The 22,160-nt window shown below is 43.7% G+C and overlaps 1 protein-coding gene across 1 annotated transcript in view; it reads left to right on the top strand.

Annotated features, from left to right (window-relative positions):
• The first annotated feature begins 9,894 nt into the window (after positions 1 to 9,894).
• arid1b (AT rich interactive domain 1B (SWI1-like)) overlaps positions 9,895 to 22,160 on the top strand; it is a 165,298-nt gene continuing 153,032 nt past the window's right edge. The window contains exon 1 of the mRNA XM_034124043.1: positions 9,895 to 11,578. Coding sequence (XP_033979934.1) covers positions 10,325 to 11,578 — 1,254 coding nt within the window. The 5' untranslated portion in view covers positions 9,895 to 10,324. The remainder of the gene's footprint in view (positions 11,579 to 22,160) is intronic.

Raw genomic sequence — 22,160 nt, 5'->3', positions numbered from 1 at the left:
CAGGACGGTCCAGTTTGTCTCCTGGTTTGACGACGTGCTAATAGCTTAGCTTCCACCGCTGTGCTGCCGTCTCCCGGGTGTTCCTCCAGTCTTCCTGTTCTGATGAGAGCAGCTGGACACTGGGGAGTCTTCGTCTCCTTTCTCAGGCAGACTATGCAATTTAAACCTGCCTCGGGCATGTAGATATTACTCCCCGGCGAGATGGCTGAAAATTAATGGAAATTGTTTTAGTGGAATCATTATTAACATTCTCCTTTGGATGCCCTTTTGTCATCTCAGCCCTGGTGCCTCTTCCTTTTTTTTCTCACGCTAATTTATGCAGCGGTTGACATTCCTGTCGGTGTGTGAATGTGCTGGGAAATGTGAATAATCAGACTAATAATTGTTAATTGCTCCGTCACATCAGTGGGCAGATATTTGGGCAGAAGAAGACTATCAATCATGCATTTATTTATCTTATTTGGATGTTGTTTTCCCTCTCCTCTTCATTGCCATCATTTCTGGTTTTTAGCATCCAGTGTGATGTGATTTTCTGCGGTACAACTTATACACAGGGAAAGAGGTATTACAGTTTTTCCCCTCATGTTTTTCCCCTGGTGAAAAAGACTTAGTTGTAGATGTAGCATAACATAGCAGAGTCACTCATCTCTGGAACCAGGAAATCACATTCCCTCACACATACGACTCAATTTCACACCCCAAGCTGGATTAAGAGGACTCTTCGCTCAGGGCCTGCGCAGGAAAAAGGGTAAATATCACTCTTGTTCCTGGTGCCGGAAAATCCGCTATTTAAATGGGGGGAGTAATATAAGTGACATTTTCCAGTTCATTATGCAGCCCCTGACCTTCACGATGTACGACTCGGATACTTCCCCGGCGAAAGGCGAAGACTGGTTCTCCGTAATAGGAGATGTTTGACCTTGTCAGGAACTAAGGGGAGGTCAGGGATGAAGGAGGCTGTAATCGGCCCGAGAGAGATCTGAGTGGAGAAACACCTGCTACAATGACTCATAACACTGTAACGCTCTATAAACAGCTGCTTAGCTGGTTTTAGTCAGATTTGCAGTTAAAGAAAGAAATAGAAATCCAATAATTTCTTGACACAATTTAGTACAACTTTTTGTATATTTTTTAAAGCGATAAAGCCTTTGATACATCATGTAGATTTCCGATACGCAGGGATAATCTATATTTGTCGAATGTGAATTACATCATCTGGTCTTCAGATTTGTGTTTATCTCCGTTTGTTGCCAAACTGTTGAAGCTTATCACACATGGATTCAACTAATCTCCAACTGGCTTTTTGCCTTTACGCCCAACTGTACTTTAAAGACTCCTCAGGATTCCAGATAAATACACCGCACTCAGTCACCAAACGTAATAGAAAGTAATCATATCGGGAGTCTTTCATGGATTAGGCTGTTTTCAATGTGACTTATAATCTCTTTCATTTGTGTGAACTACAATGATGTGCACTGGGCGCCTGGCAGAGATAATCTTATTACCCAGTTGGCTTTTGTTTTCTGCTGCCTTGCTTTTATTCTCTATTAAAATATGTTGCTGCATTATACATGCTAATTTGTGGCTGGGCATAATTGGGGTCTTGCTTTAAAAAAACCTCTCCCCTGTTTGGTAGAAGATTAGGAATTTCATCTTCAGGATTATGTATAGAGTACAGTGAAAAGCCCATGAAATAGTCTTGCGTTCCATTATGCTTAAAGCCACTCAAGCTTATTAATGTGAAAGGAAAATGTATTATTCTCCACACAACGGCATTGTCATATGACAAAAAGATGTCAGATGGCAGCTTTTGTGATTGATGGGATTGGTCGGCTGATTAGTTCTTGTCCAATCAGTTTGCTTCAGGGATCAAATTCATCAAGCCAATGAGCTTTCAAAAAGACAGACAAATCCTGGTTATTCTAGTTCAGTGTGTTCTCAGGATTGTTAGAAATAGCCTAACACCCTCTGTCGAAGCTGCAAAAGCAAGAGCTGTCAGATCTTCTATACCACTATAATCAGAAATGGAACAGCAGCAAAACTAGCATTGGACACCAGAAGCGAGAATGTGAGGCGGATAAAACCCAGCAACCTCATTGATCACTGGTGGCTTTTCATGAGCCTCTGATGCGGAGAGATCAGAGCTTCAATCTTACTATGAAATCATATCTCACAATGTGAAATGAATCGCAGATCTGCTTTAAAAAAATGTCAAAGAAAGTGCAAAGAGAATATTCAGATGTCAGTATTTCTGCCTCGTTCACCTAGGGGTCTAATAAGTGATCACACAGGAAACGGGGAATCTCTCCCCAATAACGGCAAGCTGCTTTTGATTTTGTGTCAAAACATATTTAAAATTTGAACAGTGCCGTCATTCCTGTGGCGCGCCTCTCTCCGCTTGTCACGGGAGACGTCACGGCACGCCGCTCCAAAACACGAGGCTCCTTTCATTTTTCTGTCTGACACGTTAAGTGTGATGGTACAAAGAGGTTCCATTTTAATTGTTTGGACAGATCGCTCAAGGGAGAGGGGCTTTGATTTTGGGTGTTGACAGAATAGGCACAAGGCTTGCTGAGTTGCTTTGGTGTCTGTCTTGCCAATGCTGGCAGTGCACTGTATTGATCGTGATAGGCTGTTTTCCTCAGGCCGCACTTAAGCTAAAGGCCAAGCTTTCGCCAACCTATCACAGTGGCTATTGTTGAGGGAATAACTATAAAGTGCTATGATGCAGCTATGACTAGTTATCGCTGCACCCTTTTGATTTTGTGCGCAAAATAATCCATTCAATCAAATCTTGACTCTCAATCAATTTTTATCAGATGATCTTTCAGATAGATATTATGAAAGCTATGCAGCAAGCGCGGTGACAAACAAGCCATTGATCTATAAGCATGAGTCAACTGTATGTGTAATATCTGTATTAAATAAGACGAATGGGCACTTGAGCTGGGCCGTGCAGGCACTTTATGAAATAGGAGTATACTTGGATGAAGCCTAGCGAGTGGTGAGAAATCACCTGTTGATGGGCTGTAATGTAATAGAACATTCCTTTTTGAATGGGCGGGAACCATAATGTCACACAGTCCATTAATATTCTCCTGCTGTGCCCACATCTTGGCTCTGTGCTCCGGGGGAATGATTAGGGAGACGGACAACGAGGCGATGACACAAGAAAACAACTTCCCCCACCTCCCTTCATCTCCTCCCCACCCCTCCCTTTTCTTTGCCTCCCTTCAACCCTTCAACACAACAGCCACAAATTACCCACTTTGCTTGCAATATTATCACGGCTGATCGTTGGTGTCCATAATTAGAGTCTTAGTGTCGTCTAGCCTCCATTAGGCTAACAATAGAGCATTGGAACAGGGCCACTTTGGGCAAATAACATGTTGAGAACACTTGACTTTTGTGAAGAGATAGTGAAAAGCATCCAAAGCCATTACTGATCCAAACAGCCGTGAATGGTTCTGAGGCTCTGTGAAAGCCGTGAATAGACAGACTGTGGAATCATCTCTGTCGCAGAAAACAGCCGTATACACGGGCGAAGATGCATAGGATGCAATCACAAGCAGAAACACAGACACACGCGTCTGTATGCTCAAACGACAGTGACAGTGTTTTTCCCTTTCTGTGCACATATTCCTTTGACAGAGACGCAAATACAAATATCATCAGGCTGCACGCTGCAGCCTAGTGGAGCTTGTATTTCAATCACACAGCGTCAGATAGCTCGCTGCTGACTTTCCTCCCAGGCTACGGAGAGAGAGAGAGAGCACTCTGTATTCTGAGCCGAGTCCCCGTTTGATCTCCGTCATCGCCCCTCTAAGACATCATTGTGTAACACTGTAAAAGTGGACAGCTTCATGGAGTGAAGGAAATATCAAGGAAGTTATTCATAAATATTAGATAAGATCAAAACAGCCAGTTGCTCTCAGACTCTGAGCTCCTGGGTCAAGCCATCCACATCTCTTTGATTTGTATTTCTTCCACTCAGGCTGTGCGGGGAGGATGAGCATGCATTGAAATTGAAGGCCCCCCTGAAAGAGCTGGAAAACGGGAAAAATATGAAAAAAAAAACACCAAAGCAGTCCAATCCTGTTACTTACAAGCCACTAATAAAACACAAATCTACTGTTTTGTTTCATTTCTGATCAACACTTTTCATTATTCATAATTCTCTTGTTTTGATTACCGTCCCTAACGCACAGCACGATGAACCTGTGGAGATTAATAGGCAGTGTTCTCCAAACTCTTCCTCCTCTCCTCCGGAGCTGACACAAATTGGTGAAATATCACTTTGATCATGCCTCCTGAACAACAAACAAAACACAAACCTAATTAGCCTAATTCAAAATCGTTCCAAATGCTTCTGTTTTTTTCTGAAAGCCTTCCTTCTCTGTGCTGTTATAAGACAAAACTAAGTGAGATGGAGCAGTTTCAGTTTTGTACTTCTTTGTATTGCATTTGTGTACTACAACGGGTGGAAATTCTGACCTTAGATATGTTACTTGACAGAAGCCAGGGGGCACCAATTGCAATAATGCATCAGTTCTCTTTCCTGAACCACAAGCCAGACAGCAAAATAAAGACAAACTGCTTTCAACAGACTAACTAGCCATAGTAGGTTTTTCCATGTGGGATAGCTAGCTATGCTGACTCCTTTGTTGATGTTAGTCATCCCATCTGGGCACAAATGTGAGGTGGCAGAGGAATCAAAGGCTATATGACTTATGGCACCACTTTATTTAAATCGCAGTGAAGAATGAGTGTAGATATATGCTTATGTACTTAGTATCAACCAGATATATAGTCATGCCTGGCTTCATATTTTGCAAGTCCTGTTGAGATGTAACGCAATCAATGGATCTAACCAGTGCTGGAAGTAAACTTTACTCAAGTACCATACTTAAAGGTAGGGTAGGTAAGTTTGAGAAACCGGCTCGAGATACACTTTTTGTTATATTCCATGGAATGCTCTTAACATCCCGATAGCAATGAATATCTTAAGTGCTTTGACAAAAAATCCATAAAAAAATGTCATCTGTGGAAGCCGTAGTACTGTAAAAAGTACGACCAATCATTTTAGCTGGCCCGGCTAAAATAACTGGATGGCCTACCTGCCTGTCAGCCTTCCATCTGTGCACAAACTTATCTCGTGCCCTCATTGGTCATGTGCGCGTTCGTGTGTGTTGGAGGAGGGGCTCTGTAAGGAAGTGGCAGATTTTCTCCGGTTGTGTATTTTCAAATTCTAGCGATCTCGAGCCGGTTTCTCAAACTTACCTACCCTACCTTTAAGTATTGTTTTGACATACTTGTACTATACTTGAGGATTTCGATTTTATGCCACTTCATTCTATAAATCCACAAATGTTCCTTTTACACATAAAAACACTTGATATGCTAATGTAATATAATGCAGCACTCAAATACTAATCAACCCAATATTTAACAAATAATAAATAAAAAAACATAAAAATGCCATTTTATATATTTGTTATTAATATTAAGGATAATTGAAGGCGGTAATATAATAATCTATAATATAAAATGTGAAAATAGCCATTCTGCATACAAAGAACTATTACTTTTGATACTTTGAGTATATTTACTTAATAACCGTTCTGTACATTTCCTTAGGTAACATTTCGCATACAGGACTTGCAATGGAGTATTTTAAGACTTGTATTTTCACCTAAGTAAAGGCTCTGAGTGTTTCTTCCACCTCTAGTCTTAACTATAGTCTTGATGATCACATTAAGAGGCTCCTATACCCACTCATGAATATGCTAAGTCCACCGTGAAATAAGCAAAGTGCTCGCCTGGAGCTGCTGCTGCCACTAAATAGCTGTAAGAGTTGATGCATTCCGTCAATAGGGACTTTTCCAAGGGCAGCAATGCACCAAAGCTATATACAGCATTTGAAGTGTTCACTCACTACAAGCAGCATGAAGTCTACCTTGCAATGCTAGCGGATTAGCTCACGTTGCCTCGCTAACATATGCAATGACTGCCGGCGAGCTCTTCCCCATTAGGTTTGCACATCAAAGGCGGCGGGAGAAGTTCTTCACAGGCAGTTAAAAGTGGGCTCAGTGTGGATCTTGTAAATACCGTCTTTGAGTCTGTGCCTCTCGGGGGACACTTCACACACTCCTCCAGTCAGGAGAAGGGAGGGAGGGAAGGAGAGGAGCAGTGACAGGCATCAGAGGCGGGGGGGGGGGGGGGGGGGGGAGAAGGTGGGGGACGTTCCTGAGAGCCCAGTCCCCTGTCACCTCCAGGATAGGATCTGTGGATGAAGAAAATCACTCTCCTCTACTCTCCTCTCCCCGTCTGCATCTCATCCTCTTCCTCCTCTTCACACTTCACATGATAGCTGACGGTGAAAGTAGAGCATGGCTGTTTTCCGTTTTTCCTTTTGAGTCATGTTTTTCATAACACATAAATAGAGCATGCGGCGTCCTGGGAGTTGTGTGATTCTGTGTTTCAGTATACACGCGGACACAATAGCATCCACTCTTCTCAAGTGTTGTTGAAAACATTTTATCCATCATTGCCGTTTGTAGGGCTCTGGTGAGGCCCTCGACTCCGCAAGGAGCAGAAGAAATAAGATGAGTGTTTTGTTAGCAGCCACACACACACACACACACACACACACACACACACACACACACACACACGCACACCGTACGCTCCCAAGCCCATCGTTGCCTGGTTTTTGCAGACTGATCAATGCAAATGCTGTTATTTACCCAAGCCTGAAATGAAAAGACTATGGATCAATTTGATGCACTTCCATAGGGTGTGTGCACAGAATGGCTGGCTGGCTTTTTTTTGTCTAGTCTACACCCCCCCCCCCCCCACACACACACACCCCCCCCCCCCCCCTTCCTCTCCTTTCTTAGTCATCCATCCTTCATCTTAAACCAATCCCCCCCCGTCAACATCACTAATGCAGAAATATACTACCATGCTCTCTCTCACGTACACAAAACATCAACAATGCATTCTCTCCCTGCACGCTCTCTCTTCCTTTCAAACACACCCACAGTGTGACACTGGGGCTGCATCCGCCTGAGCTGTGTGAGAGTGTATCTGTGCGTTTGTGTGTGTTTTGGGCTGACCCACTTTCTGTGCTTGGCCGGGCTTGTGCTGCTGCTGCTGCTGGCTGCTGTGCTGCTAGGGGGAGATCCCTGCAGACTCCCCCAGAACAGACTCCAGCTCTCCTCCTGACAGACACTCACCGTGGCATGTTATCCCCCGTGCGGATTGGAGACCTCTGCCTCTCTCTCTTTCTCTGTATATGTGTGTGTGAGTTTCAGATGCACCTTGACGCAGATTCACAAGTGAATACTCACAGAATGACTCGCGCAGTAACAGCATCCTCACCATAGCAAACACACAACACTCTCTCACACACATATGCAAAGCACATACCATCCCAGATCTGTATATTTTTAATTCCATCCACCCTCCTCCGGCTCCTCCTCCACTCTTCCCTGTGTTTGTCTGGAGTTATTGTTTCAATCTTGCTGCATCAGGGGGCCCCTGAAGGTTATAAATTAAACATAAATGCAAATGCGCTGAGCCATTGCCCTCCTCCACCTCCCTCCTCCTCCTCGCACACACGCATCCTCGCCATTCAAACAGATCAGTGTGTCTGCGAATTAATAGGAGAACAGTGGGCTTTTTTTAATGAGCGAGGGAGGAAAATTAGAGTTGCAAAGCCACAGCGCGCGCACCAAGAGCTGCAGCCGAGGCAACGGCTTGAAAAGCCCGGCGCCATCATAGAATATGCTAATGCTCCAGGTCCCCTCTCTGTCAGCCTCAGTGTTGCTCTAGATGAGATCAGAGCTGAGGCTTTGATCTGGGGCGCTGATGGGAGCCAGAATCGTCATGTGCACAAAGTACAGAGAGCAGGAAGGGTGTGGATGAGGCTTGTTCTAATCAGAAAAGGTGCACACAACCACTGATGAATCTCTAACATGAAAGAAATGCTCGGATCATTTAAGGAGATATCGTTTTGTCTTTCAAACACACACCAACAGGAGTCACTTTTTTGTCACCTACACATTTTCTTTCTCTCACGCATACAAGGAGGGTGTAAACATCCTGTCTTCTCGGGGTGTCCTATAGATAAATAGCCATCTGGTCTTGTTGATGCTATAGGCTGGGCCTGAGTACACTGAATGGTGAACGCCATGGAGACTTTGTAGACCGACCATAACAACGTTATAGCTTTTATTCTCTGCCATATGGGCTCATAAAGGCAAACGGCTGGGAGAGGTTTCCAGGGATGTCACTCTCTTTTTTTCATTTTGAGTGAGCTTCTATTGGGAAATGTGGGATTAAGCCTTGCTGTAGCCTAATGATATTAACCACGTTTTCTTTTTTTTCATACTGATATTAATATTTGTGTATGCAGCTGTCCCACCTTCTAACTAAGGTAACTTCAGTCCTACTGAAGGTGTTCCTGTTTGTATTTTTTGTAATACATTTATTTATTTTGTAAAGCTTGTACCAACACTGTGTCTCCAGCAGGGGTCTACCCATTGTCATGGCTTCATAGTGAGTTCACACTGCACTCAGTATAAGCAGAGTGAATTGTGCCCCCTTGTTTTACCATTATGTGTCCTGCAGCAACAATTTGGTGTTAAAAAAATAGGGCCATCACTACCCGGTCATCACCATTACTTAATCATCATTACATCTATCACGGGCATCTTCGTTGTCAATGTCATCATTGCATTTTGTTTCCACCAGTCATAATCATTATCATGGCCATCCTCAGCACAACTCTCATCCCCAAATCCTTCTCTTCCCACCCCTCCCCTCCTCCCCTCACCCCTCCTCTTTCATCCACAGCTCCCTCTGTTGATCAAATGCATCTGATCTCATCAAAGCAGACCCTCTGCTCATTCAAGTCCCAACAGACACCCCAGCTTCTTTACTAAGCACTATTTTACATTTTCATGTTTGAATACCACTGATGGGATAGCATATCTTGTAGACTTTGGTTTTGTGTGGTCCTACACAGCAGCCTGGGGTTGATTTATTTTCTTCTTTTTCTCTCTTTTTTATTTCATTATCATATCAGACCGACTCCTCTCTGATAAAGTAAAGCCAATGAAGGAAATTAAAGAGTGTAGCCTTTTATTCAAATAGGACCCTAATGAAGAATGGCTTTAATATTCATGATATTCATAATGCATTCCTATGGAGGCTTGCAGTGAGTTTATAGTTACCTACTGGTACTGAATGACCATTTGTATCTGCTGAGACAAAGACTGAGCCCCTAGACTTTTATATAGTTTTGATATTTCCATGGTTTACTATTATTACACAATTGCTATCTTTTTTTGTTGAAGAGGAATGTTACTCATTTTCAAGCTGGGTAGAATTGAATGCTGTGTATAGTGAACGAACTCTGTGGTGATATTCCAACATTATAGCTGCTATAAAGTGAGATTACATTCCTATTACGATGGCAACATTATTGCGCACAGCTTGTGGTTGCGTGTCCGACTCCTGTCAGAGCTGCAGAGAACTGCCTTGAGCCGAGGGACAGAGAGGGTGGGATGAGGGAAAAGCTGGTCTGGATAATAGTGGAGAAACTCGCTCGGGTAAACTTAACATCTGCTGGTGGGTTTATGTGAAGAATCCGTGTGGACCAGGGGAACAGTGTTCGTGCGTAAAGTGGAAATGCCCGATCTGTCACGGTCATTGTTTGTCTAAAAGTAATATGTACTTTGAACTCAAGGGAAGGGGTCAATACGTGGCTCTCTGAGCTGCGATTATTAAAAGAAATCCGGATATTTTAAAGACAGGAAGAACACGAATGTCATGTAGAATTAATACAGTCATCAGTATATCCTTTTTATTGTAAAATTAACCTTCAAAACATCGTAAAACACACAGAAACATCAAAATGCAGCGCGCGTAATGGCTCGATCCAGTCCGGATTTTCCATGCGATGCGCGTCGGAGCCCTGGAGGTGGATAAGCTGGTAGAGCCCGCTCTCTCTCATGCCATGCTGGGCCACAAGGGCTCCGGGAGACGCTGCTACATATTACCGAGAACCGGGATGGAGGAGAGGCGGAGGGGGGAAGAAAAAAAAGTTTCGTTTAAACCTGGCAGAGAAACTTTCAACATGAAGCCTCACTGACGCACCATTTCGACACCACCACCAGAGCTAGAACAAAGCTTGCTTTTCCACTGAATACATTTTCCTCCTCCCAGCTTGTGTTTTTCTTCCCTCTTGTATTATTCTCCGTGCGTGCACGGCTGGTCGGGGCTCGCTGTCATTGCGCGCTGAGATGTTGGAGTGACCATGGCTGCGCAAGTTGCATCGGCTCCGACCAGAACTAATAACACAAATAAGAAATTGTCAAGCGGTTTGTGTCCGGAGCTCAATTCGGGGAAATCAGGAGGAGGAGGGTCCGTACAGCGGACTGGACCGATGCTGGGCTCCGGAGATGGGACTCTGAATAATGTAGACCATCACCGCCGAAACGAGCTCAACATGGTTCATTCAACTTCCACGACTCACAACGCTTCGGACGGCCACGACAAAGATGGGAATAACCTCACGTCCGCCTCGGCTTCGACTAATTCCTCCACTTCCTCGATGGAAACGGGTTTGATTGCGAACCACAAGCTGAAATGTGTGGGGAGCGGAGATCCCCCTCAGTCTCAGCCGCCGCAGCAGCAGCAGCAGCCGCCGCAGTTCGGACAATTTGCGCCACATCAGCAGCGACAGATCCAAAGTAACAACACCGCCAACAACAACGGCCAGGGGCCCCGTGGGGACAAGGGGATGGATCACCAGCACCACGGCGGCAAAGAGAACCTGTTGGGGGGCCAGGGAGAGCCACAGCAACACATGCCAGGAAAAGGTGAGGGGGAGCTCACCTGTAAACCCGCGGAGAGGATGATGGGTACCAGGTATGAACACTCTAACTTGGGGCCAACTAGTAACAACTCTGAGTTTAATAACAACTATTACACTCCGAGGCCTTGTTATGAGCAACATGGCGGACAGCAGCAGCAGAGCAGTGGGATGGGGATAACGCACTCTTCGGCACAGAACAGCATGGAGAACTCCCACGAAGCGGGGTACCAGAACAGCCAGTACAATCAGTACCCGGCGTACAGGGCAGGCTACGGCGGAGGGGCCTACGGGATGATGGGCCCCACCGGAGGCAGACAACCTGGGAACATGATGATGGGCAGCAACTCCTCAGCAAGCCACAGCAAGTCCCCTCTGGGAGCTGCTTCGGGGGGCTTTCAGAGGTTCCCGGGACAAACTCAGCAGCAGCAGCAACCGCAGCAGCAGCAGCATCCCTCAGGGGCCACCCCGACTCTAAACCAACTGCTGACGTCCCCCAGCCCCATGATGCGGGGCTATGGCGGTGCATATCAAGACTACAGCGGCCCCACGGCGCAGCAGCAAGCAGGCATGGGCCTAGGGAAAGACGCGGGGCCCCAGTACGGAGCCAACTCGGCTCATGGATGGGGAGGGCAGCAGAGAAACCATCCGCAAATGAGTCCAGGGAATGGAGGGCAAGGCCTCGGCAGGGCTCAGGTAAGTTTCTGGAAACTTCATTAGTCAGCCAATCAGTGAACTTTGGTTTTTCTCCACGCTGGTGTGTCACTCATTTTTACAAGGTGCTGTGTGTGTTGACAACAAATAGGCCCGTATGCCCCGGACATTACCTGTGGTAGAGTGTTGAAGTATGTAGATCATTTCAGGAAAATAACCTTGGTTTATATTTGTATCAAAGGGATTTTATGCAGAATAAATACATTTTTTTTAAATTGTAGGCAAAAGTGTAAAATATAAGACCTGTTGGAGATTTAACAAGACAGAAAAAGGGAAGATAACGTAAGCAAAACATTTAGATTCTAAAACATTAGCTTCTTGATTTGGCTTTAAATGAGGCTGTAATTACTGATAGGCTAAATCATAGGCGGTGACCATACTCATGTTTTTATAGATCATATTTGTGTTGTTCACCCTCCACTTTATTTCTTTTTTGATGAGTTTTAAAGCAGCATTAATGTTAGAGAGATTCAACTCTGCCGACGTGGTGTCAGACACGTTGCGAAACGCCCTGTTTAGAGGACGTGTTGTGTTCGAGGTGCTCGCCGAACAAAGTAAAACATGCCTTTAGAATATGTAGATCAACGCTAATTTTAAACGGCAACGTTCTCTAACAATTCTCAACTCTTCGTGTTTTGAAAAATGAACGGACACCGTGGCCGTGCGAAGAAACAGTGTGTCCCTGTCCGCGCGCTCAGTCTCGAGCTGGAGCATGTCGGTGCGCCTCGTATTATTCCCATGCAGCTCGGGATTTGAATAGTGGAGGTAAACTGGCTAAAAGCTCTCCGCACTCCCAGCTCACAGTTGACACCCAGCCTGCCATCTGATTGGCTCCCTGTGGTCCCGCTGGGCAGACTGCACTCAGAAAAAAAAGGAGGATACTTGCAAGGCTCCTTGGCCATGGCGTTGTAGTGATGCTGCATTCATGTCTGATGGGAATACTCCAGACTTGGAGGCCTTCCAACGCAATAATTGAAGTTTTATGAAGGTTTTGGCTGATCTGGATAATTATTCTCATAATTCTTCCACACTGAAAAGATGTACAAAAACACTTCAATGTCAGCTCTTAATGACAGAAAGGAAATCATGTGTGAGTTAACATTTTAAACTACTTTTTCTACTTGTATTCTTTGTTGAAGAATATGTTTTTTTAAGTTATTTGTAATTTAGCATTTTAATTATAGTTTTTGAAAAATTGTCCAACACACATATCTTAAAAATGGGAAGTTAAAACATAATATAATTGTTGCATTGACATTTTGAAATACAAGGGAAAGGTCCGTTTTTGTGGAAACCTTTTTATTCAACAACCCTGTTGGCTAACCTCTGTTAGCTTGAGGTTGAATGCCTTGCATGAGGGCACCCCAGGTAAAACTAGAAGAAAGTATTCCTCCCCCTGTTTTTGGGGGCTGCACTCAGGGGTCCCTGGGTGTCCCCAAACCTTGTGCTGAACACCGATGTGTCAACAGCGTGCAGACAGGGGAGGGAGGCACTGCCAGCTCAGAACTCTGCCCCAAAACAAAAAAGCAGCCATTATTCTGCAGTTGTTTTTGATGCACTAAATTATTCGTACTGCAGGATGGCACATCTGGACGACTGCAGGGTAAGGTGGTTGAGCAAAGCTTATACTGTCTGCAAAACAAAAGCAGTTCATTAGCCTACATTGTTTCAATCAAAGGCAATTTGTGTTGGATGCTGGGGAAATTAAGTGAATGTTTTAGCGTGGGAGTGTTTGCTGCTGTATTGATTGTATCAAATTATGCACTGATAAAATGGTCACTAGAAACCTACAGTAAACTCACTCCTTAATTATTACTGGGTTTGTGCAAACTGGTTATTAAGAATATATATACCATGGAGACTTATAACTCTGATAACAAATCAGTATAGGTATATTCTATACTATTTATGTTCAGCTTTTTAGTGAGTATATATCCAACAAACCAGCTCCCTGAACAAATCTTACATTTATCATTATATACGGCAATTTCTTTTTTTCAGTCTGCCACTTCAGGATTGAGTGCGTGTGCGACAGTGTTTTTTCCTCAGCTCTACCTACATTTCAGCAGCAGTATATTCACGCTACAAAAGCCCTATGTTTAATTCATATTTGGAGCGGCAGCAGCGCACTGACAGGCTGTGTGAGAAAGGCGAGCGGTGTAGTGCATAATAGTGCCTCCAAATTGGCCCCGTGATATGCCTGCGCTTCACTTCAGAGTGCGTTTGGTCGGAGCACGCCTCCGTCACCTGTTGGCACAGTTTCCCCTCTTTCAAATTCAATTTCCCTCCCCACTGCCTCTCTTCAGGAGCAAGCTGTGAGCGAAACGAGTGCACCTCATTTACACCGCTGTCCCCCCCCCCCACCCACCTCACGCTCACTTGTCTGGCCGCTCACCAAAATAAAGACAGAACCCTACTGTGTTTGTGTGTGTGTTGTGCATGTGTATACACACCAGAGACACATGTTATTTAGAGGTGTGTGTGTTGAACCTGCTCTATCATCAAAATCACATCGTCCTATTACAAATAACTGAGGCCTATTTCATTGACAAATAATAGAGCAATTTTCAGTGTTCAGTTTGTGACCTTCAGCCTCATTGTGTGTTTGCATGTTTGGTAACACGCCAGCTGTTTTAAATCCATGCTGTTTCAGCTCAATGTGTGTTTTCCTATAGCAGCAATACACTGCACATGTGCACTCCTAATGACTTAGGCTCACATCATATGAAACAGCATATTCTGTCTCAACCTATATGTATAACAAGGATCTGTCTGGAATCTACTAATCAGAAGACATCACAGACAGACACACACATATCACACACACACAGAACAATACAAGTAATTAGTAGATTATAACGAGAGCGTCGGAAATAGCGTTGTTGCTCACATAATTGCAGCAGTAACTCGTTTAAAATCTGACCTAATAAAACAAAAAATAAATGGATATCTACGGCTTCCTCTAATTGATCACTATTATGCTCGGTGTTTTGCCTTTATTTTTTTTAAAAGTGTAATCAAAGCTCAGTAGTTCTACATATCAAAGACGAGAGCCAATCCCATCCTTGGTTAATGTGCTTACCTTGAAATGATTCCTGCTCGCAGTGCTCTCCAGTGCATACTGTTTACATTTCTCTCTTATGAATTATTAGTGTGATACGAACAAAGACTTTATAATAGGAGCAATGCATCAATGTCACATTGTATTATGCGGCTATCTCAGGGAGCCTTGTGCATAGTGATGGGCCTGACTGTGGCTGCTGGAATTTAATTTATGGCTCATGTTCTGCATCGGGCAGACAGCCCACGGGGTCCAGTCAGGTGTGTATGTTTGGGGGGCTTTTTTTTTTTAAGGGTGGTGTTTTGTGTGTGTGTGTGTGTGTGTGTGTGTGTGTGTGTGTGTGTGTGTGTGTGTGTGTGTGTGTGTGTGTGTGTGTGTGTGTGTGTGTGTGTGTGTGTGTGTGTGTGTGTGTGTGTGTGTGTGTGTGTGTGTGTGTGTGTGTGTGTGTGTGTGTGTGTGTGTGTGTGTGTGTGTGTGGTGTGTGTGTGTGTGTGTGTGTGTGTGTGTGTGTGTGTGTGTGTGTGTGTGTGTGTGTGTGTGTGTGTGTGTGTGTGTGTGTGTGTGTGTGTGAGACTGCTGAAGCCCCTTCGTCAGCACTAAGCAGTCCAAATGTAACCCCGCCTCTCTCACAACGTCTCTCCCTCCCTCCGTCTCTCGCTCTCTGATCCCTCCCGTCAGTCGTTTGTTTATGTCGGTTTGTTTACATCTCTGTCTTTGCTAGCAAGCGCACTGCTGATTAGCAACACTAGAGTTACATTTTAATTTGCTCTGTTGCGTCCGATAAGAGCCCCGCACAGCTTTTTTTTGTAATCTTCCTCAGATGAAACACAGAGCCTACGTAGGTAATTGGCAGGCCGGGGTTATCCCTGGTCTGCATGCGGTTCCCACATAAACGCCAATTAATTCAGATTTTTTGAAGAAATATGAATTTAAAGAATAGTCTGTCCAGTTGCATCACCAGACGTAAATTGGTATTATAAGATGGCTTAATAAAATGCCTTTTATTTTCCTTTCTGGTTGCACCATGCACTCTCAGCATCCCCTGGAGTTAAAGGTTGATTTGTAAAGGCCCTGAAGAAAGGATTTAATTACTGTGAGCGGCCGCTGATTTGGTGTCAGCTGTTTCTCAGCTCGGTCTTATCCAAACTGCCGGTGTCAGGAGGAGGCAGAAAAATCTAAACCAAAGCAATTTTTATGGAAGAAAGTTAATTGTGCATATGGGAGAATTTGACTTTTCCGTGTGGATGTAGCTTTCAGGCTTTGATTTGATATTCATTTCAATTACATTTCTCAACCTTGTTTAGTTTGTGTCAGCAGTGGAGAAGAACTATACCATGTTATAAAACTACAGGCGTCATCTGGCATTCTGGGATTTGTAGAATACATTACAGCTCTGTTATTTATTTAGATAAAGAACCTACATGTACGTGTGACCACAACTTTCTATTTTTGTCTCAAACAGAATTATGGATCTAATAGCAATGACATTTTAAATAGCTGTTAGCTCTCTTTCTATTATCTGTTCAATTTGTTCAGTGAGAACTACCACCAGCAAAAGGGAAGTCCTTTGAATATTTATTAATATTCGTTAATTCAAAAGTGCCGCTATGCAGCGTGAAAACTGAAACAAAGAAAAGGTATTGGCAGTGTTAATATGACCATGTAGTCACAACTTCTGCAAAGGCACAGTTTTGACATTCTTGTTTGTAAAAATATTGCTTTTGTTATATTAGTTATAACCAATGCATTCCTGTGGACAAATGGTTATGTATAAACATTGATTCATACACATAGTTTTGATTGTGTAATTTAATCAGTTTCAAGACTTTCTTGTGATATTTTATTGGATTTTTAGTTGTCTTTCTAATTCCAATAGGTCATGATTTGCATCTATTTGCAGAGACTCAGCTGCTGCCTGCTCTGTGTAAACAGGCGGAGTATAGGAAGGCCAGAGATGTAGAGATGTAGGCGATATTTGAAGTGAGTCACATGGAGGGCTGCTGACTTCTGAGGAATGGTCCTGGCTCAGCTAACAGAGACAGAGAATCAGTACTGAACTCTGGAAAAACGTCAGCATAGTTAAATCCTCTCTCTCCTGATCTCACCCTGCATCAGCCTTGTAAAATTTGCACGAAAAAAAGTAGTATTTACGAGTTTTTGGCCTCACACACACACACAAAGATATTGGGTTTCCTCCCCCAAGTAGTGTGTGTGTGTGTGTGGCTGTGGCTGGCAGGGTGCCAGGTATTATGGCAGTGGATGCTGTAGTGACACCCCCCACCCACCCCTCCACCCTGACCTTCACATATGCTAATTAGCCATGTGGAGCTGCAGAAAGGAAGGAGATTTGTTTTCTTTTTCTCAATCTTTTTCTTTCTTTATGGCATTTTACTACACATTATACTATATACTCACTAATAAACAGATGGTTTTCTTTTAACTTTCACAGCCATGTCTTTTTTTGTCTCTCCTCTTTTATCTGCCTCATGTCCCTGGCTCTCAGTAGCTAGCTGGGTCTCCCCGGGGACCAACAGTCAGTTCAGAGGTATTTAGACAGACAGCGTATCCTATCGAATATTTATACACTATAGTGAACAGATCTGTGTCAGCGCTGATACACTGCCCTGCTTCTCTCCTCTCTAGCCCGCAGAAGAGGGAATGGAAACACAGTGTCCGGGTCAGTCCCTGTAGAAATGACTCATTTTGTGATTGCAGCTATTAATGCAAATTCAAAGAGTCAGCGTGACATTTTTAAGATCCAACCATCTCCTTCCTCTTTATATAATACAACTAATAGTCTGATAGTTCAGCTTTACAAAAAGAAAATAGAGGGTGATAATTGGCGAATTATTGTCAGAATTCCCTTTTTTTATTTAAAAGAATGGAGGAGAGTTTTGGGGCACTTTCTTTGTCAGTGAATATGTATAGTATTGGTTTAGTCTGCTGAGTAGATAATCCACTTATAACAAAATGAGCCCATTTGATTTGTAGATAGTCACAGAGATTTTGACATAGAAACCAATGTGAAATCCATAAAGTGGGACTTCACGTGTGAACCTCCACCATCCTCCCCTCCTCTTACCAGCCTGTGAGAAAATCATCATCATCATTATCATCATCATCATCATCATCACCATCATCTGTCACTTTTCCCATCAAAGCCTCTGTTTCCACACTGCACACGGTGCGCTCTAGTCACACGTCTTGCTGTTTTGGTTCGACTTGATCCTAATCAGCGCTGGCACAGTGGGACCATTCGCTCAGCTATAGGAAGAAAAAAAAGGAGAATACAACCAAACGGCACCAGCAAGGCGCTGTCTGTCGCCTGTGAAGCGCAGAGGGACAAAAATAGAAAAACGATGGGACACGGACGACACAACGAGTTTCTGTTGATGGGTTTTGTCTGTTTCTTCAGGTTGTTTCTTTTCCATTTTCTCTTTTTTTCTCCTTTTCTGTCACACACACACACATACACACACACACACACACACACACACACACACACACACACACACACTCGCACACACTTAAACATACCGTTACTGTGTTTATCTCTGTCCTTTGTGTTGACTGGTCAACCATGTATTTCCCCCGCCACAACATATTTCATCTTTTTCCTTCTTAACCAAACTTAAGATTGTCCATTTCAGATTACTATGGGTGTGTGTGTGTTTCTGTGTCCGAACATCGCTAGTGTTGTTGTTGTTGTTGTTGTATTGATGATTTATAGACATTGGTCAGACACAACAGGACACTCTTGGTCAATACTGGCTGAACGCTACCTAATTTAGATCAAATTTAGGAAGCAACTTCACACCACATCCTCCAAAAACACACACACACACACACACACAAACACACACACACACACACACACACCACACACACACACACACACACACACACACACACACACACACACACACACACACACACACACACACACACACATGCATATTGGCTCACTGGAGAAACTGCATGTGGGATACATGATATGGCCGACCTGAGTTCCAGCCACTCCTTGGACACAAACCTGATGAACTGGATTAGATATTGACAACAGAAGTGAACTTTATTTTGAAGCTTAAATGTCGTATTTCTTTAAGATGTTAATTCCTTCAAAGGATATCAATACGGTTGGCAATAGCAGATGTTTGCTGTTCACAGTTAATCTCCCTGTGCAACTGAGCCTGTGTGTGTGTGTGAGTGTCTCCCTACTCAATGAACATCCATAGTTACTGTTGGCTAAACATGCAAAGGTTACTGTAATGTCAGACACATGCCAGAGGGGAGTGTGGAATACCACATTAACATAATCCATAGACAACCGTCCCTTTTACAAACACCACTGTGCCAGGCCTATCGCCGCCGCGCTGCAGGAGCACATGACTGCTACGCTGCGTGACACTGGATGGAGGAACTCCAACACAGTGGCACTCTTACTCTTCCAAGGAAAATGGCTGGTTGTCAGTTTTTGGCATGACTTGCCAGGACAAATTACAATGCTTGAACCTGAAACCTTCCTCCGCTCTACCCAAGGCAAGGGCTGACAGCTTACATTGCTCACACAGTTACAAAATGCGGAGGTATTGTTGTCTTGTCTGACCCGCTGGCCTCTGGCTGCATGTGTCAACAGTTTGTTGTGTACTGTGAGAACTTCCAACAACTCAGTGGGCAGAGGCTGGATTTGGCAACAATTTGTTGGAATAACACCCTTCTGTGGGGGTTATTTTTTGTGGGGTTGAATATTTCCCTGACCTCTTCACTGCAGTGTATGGGACTATGAGAATAGCTTTATAAGGCCTTCACGGATCAACATATCCACAACTTAGCTTTAAATGTAGCTGTGTTTACCATTTCTTAAGCAATTAGGGATAATCTTTCTAGCAGAAATGAATACAAAGAAACTGTGGGACTAATATTAAAGCATTCTGTGTTAATTAGATGTTTTATGGTGGTTAAGGAGGATGTTGGCCTCTCACCCGCTGGGGCTAGAGTCTGTGCTGACAGTCGGAGTGATTGTTTTGATAATTATGTGTGCATAAGACCGAGAAGAGGCTCTTACTGCATTTGGAAAAATACTTTCTTTTTTATATTTACAGCTTGGTTTGTCGGCGCTTTCAGTGTTGTTCTGAGGGATCCATTGTTTTCACTCGCATAACGGTTATTTTAATTAGTCTGTCTTTGGAAATTCCCTGTGTGTGTTGTGGTTTGTGTTGGACACTGCAGCCTCCCACAGCTCCCAGACATTTCTCAACTTTTTTTTTTACACGTTGGCTACGTTCCAAAAGCAGAGTCATGCGTGGAAAACTTCAGCAAGTTCACATTTTTCATCAGCATTTTAAAGCATAAACAACTTTTCCATCTCTCGTTTTCTCTGCTGTTCTCTCTCTCCGCCCATCTTCCCAATTGTTTCCAAGTCTCTGTCTTTTGGATGCTAGTTGTGGGTGACCTTGGCTGGTGACTACAGTGCCTCTACTCATTAAGTAGTAAAGATGAATGGTTCCATTATAACAGGGGGAAAAAACGAGCGGGGCCAATTAGTGGTAATTAACAGCGGAGAGGGCGAAGCGCTCTGGAGGGCACCATGACCCGCACTCTGGAGGGGCAGAGGGGAGCAGGGCGCATGTATATGGGGGGGGTTTAAGGCATATATGTGCAGAAAAATTAGTATTGGATAGGTGTGAAGTTGGTGATAATAGGTGTGTGTACTGATGTAATGGAAAGAGATGTATTCCTGTGTGTGACGGAAACATTACTTTGTGTGTTCAATTTTTGGTAGAGTGTGTGGGGTAGGGCTGCCCAATAGAATTATATTATATGGATATTGTGATTTGAGACTTGATATGGATTTCTTATGTCGTTATATCGCATAAGTGTCTTTTCCTGAAGACAGTATTTGGTTTAATGTGAAAATAAATATATTGCTGTGGGGCTGCGAAGAAATCCTGGCCTACAAAGATATACAAAAAACCCATTTGTATTTGGTACAGATACTAATTTCAAAATGATAATTTTACATATCATTTTCAATGATAATGTGAATACTGTTTCAAACATGATAACTCCCTCTTATATTTCATATATCGCAATTGCGTAGTTAGTTGGTGCAGCGCTACCAACCGGTAGCCATTCTGTTATTTGCCTTTACCCACTTAGCTATTTTATCATCATACCAGATGATTTTCCATCAAAAATATGTATATGTAGATGTAAATATTTTGTGAAATCATCAACTGTTAACACTACAATATCATTGCCATACCGATATGGTATCTGATCAGAAATATTGTCTATTATATTTTCTCCATATCGCCCAACCTTAGGTTTTAGTATCAATATGTGTCCCTCGATGCAATGGATTTGTTAATCAACGGGAGGTCTAAGTTTGTATATGTGTAACCAGGGTAATGGGAAATTGCTTGTGTGAATATGAGCATAATGGTTACATGTGGGTGTTTATGTGATGTTTAAGATATACGCCTGTTATATAACGAGGTGCATTGTAATGCAAAGCTGTTGGTGTGTAGCATTGAAGGCATTCATGCATGCTGACATATTGGAAAATCACTGGGGAAAATCGCCACGTTTGAGCATATCGAGGTGATTGGAGGTCAACAGCCGGCGACACCTCTCTTTGACTCCTAACCCGTGATGTGATGCCCCCCCCTCCTCCCGCCCGCCGCCCTTTGGTGTGGCCAGGGAGCTCGTTAGGCAAAGGTCTGAGAATAAAAGGCCCTGAAATGCCAAGCCAATATAGCATCAGCGCTAATGAACATTTTGTGATGATTTTTGTCCTTAATTGGGGATTTTTTTTTTGTGCTGATCTGCAGTATTTTAACATCTCAGCATCAAGGAGAAACTCAAGGTTGTTCACTAAGAGACTCTTACTCTCCCTCCGTCTCTCTTTCACAGCCGCTGCACTTGATTTATTCACCCCGCCTACCTCCCGGTTTTTATCAGTTCTTGGTTAAAATTGTCACAGTCGTGTAATCCTTTGGGGGCCACTATAGCTAGGAGACACACACACCACGTGAGTGAGCACTAAGGTGTGTGTGTGTGTGTGTGTGTGTGTGTGTGTGTGTGTGTGTGTGTGTGTGTGTGTGTGTGTGTGTGTGTGTGTGTGTGTGTGTGTGTGTGTGTGTGTGTGTGTGTGTGTGTGTGTGTGTGTGTGTGTGTGTGTGTGTGTGTGTGTGTGTGTGTGGGTGTGTGTGTGTGTGTGTGTGTGTGTGTGTGTGTGTGTGTGGTCCTGGTATTGGCGGTGAGGTGTTTCACCAGTAGGTAGAACGGGGTCTTGTGTCCAACATGGAAATCCTGGCAAGTCAATAAAGGGATGTTCAATATAAGCGGGAACAAAGGCTGTGTGTCACTTTAACAGCCATGTTAGAATTGGCATTTAGTGACAGAGAGCATTTGTCGAGGCTGGAGATTTTTTTTAAAGGTATTTTGCAAAGTGCTGGCAAAGTGCTGCTTTCAGGGCCCCTGAAATTGCAATTCCTAGTA

Source organism: Trematomus bernacchii, unplaced genomic scaffold, assembly GCF_902827165.1.
Source record: "Trematomus bernacchii unplaced genomic scaffold, fTreBer1.1, whole genome shotgun sequence".
NCBI lineage: Eukaryota > Metazoa > Chordata > Actinopteri > Perciformes > Nototheniidae > Trematomus > Trematomus bernacchii.
The sequence above is the reverse complement of the archived record's forward strand: the minus strand, read 5'-3'. Positions and strand labels throughout refer to the sequence as shown.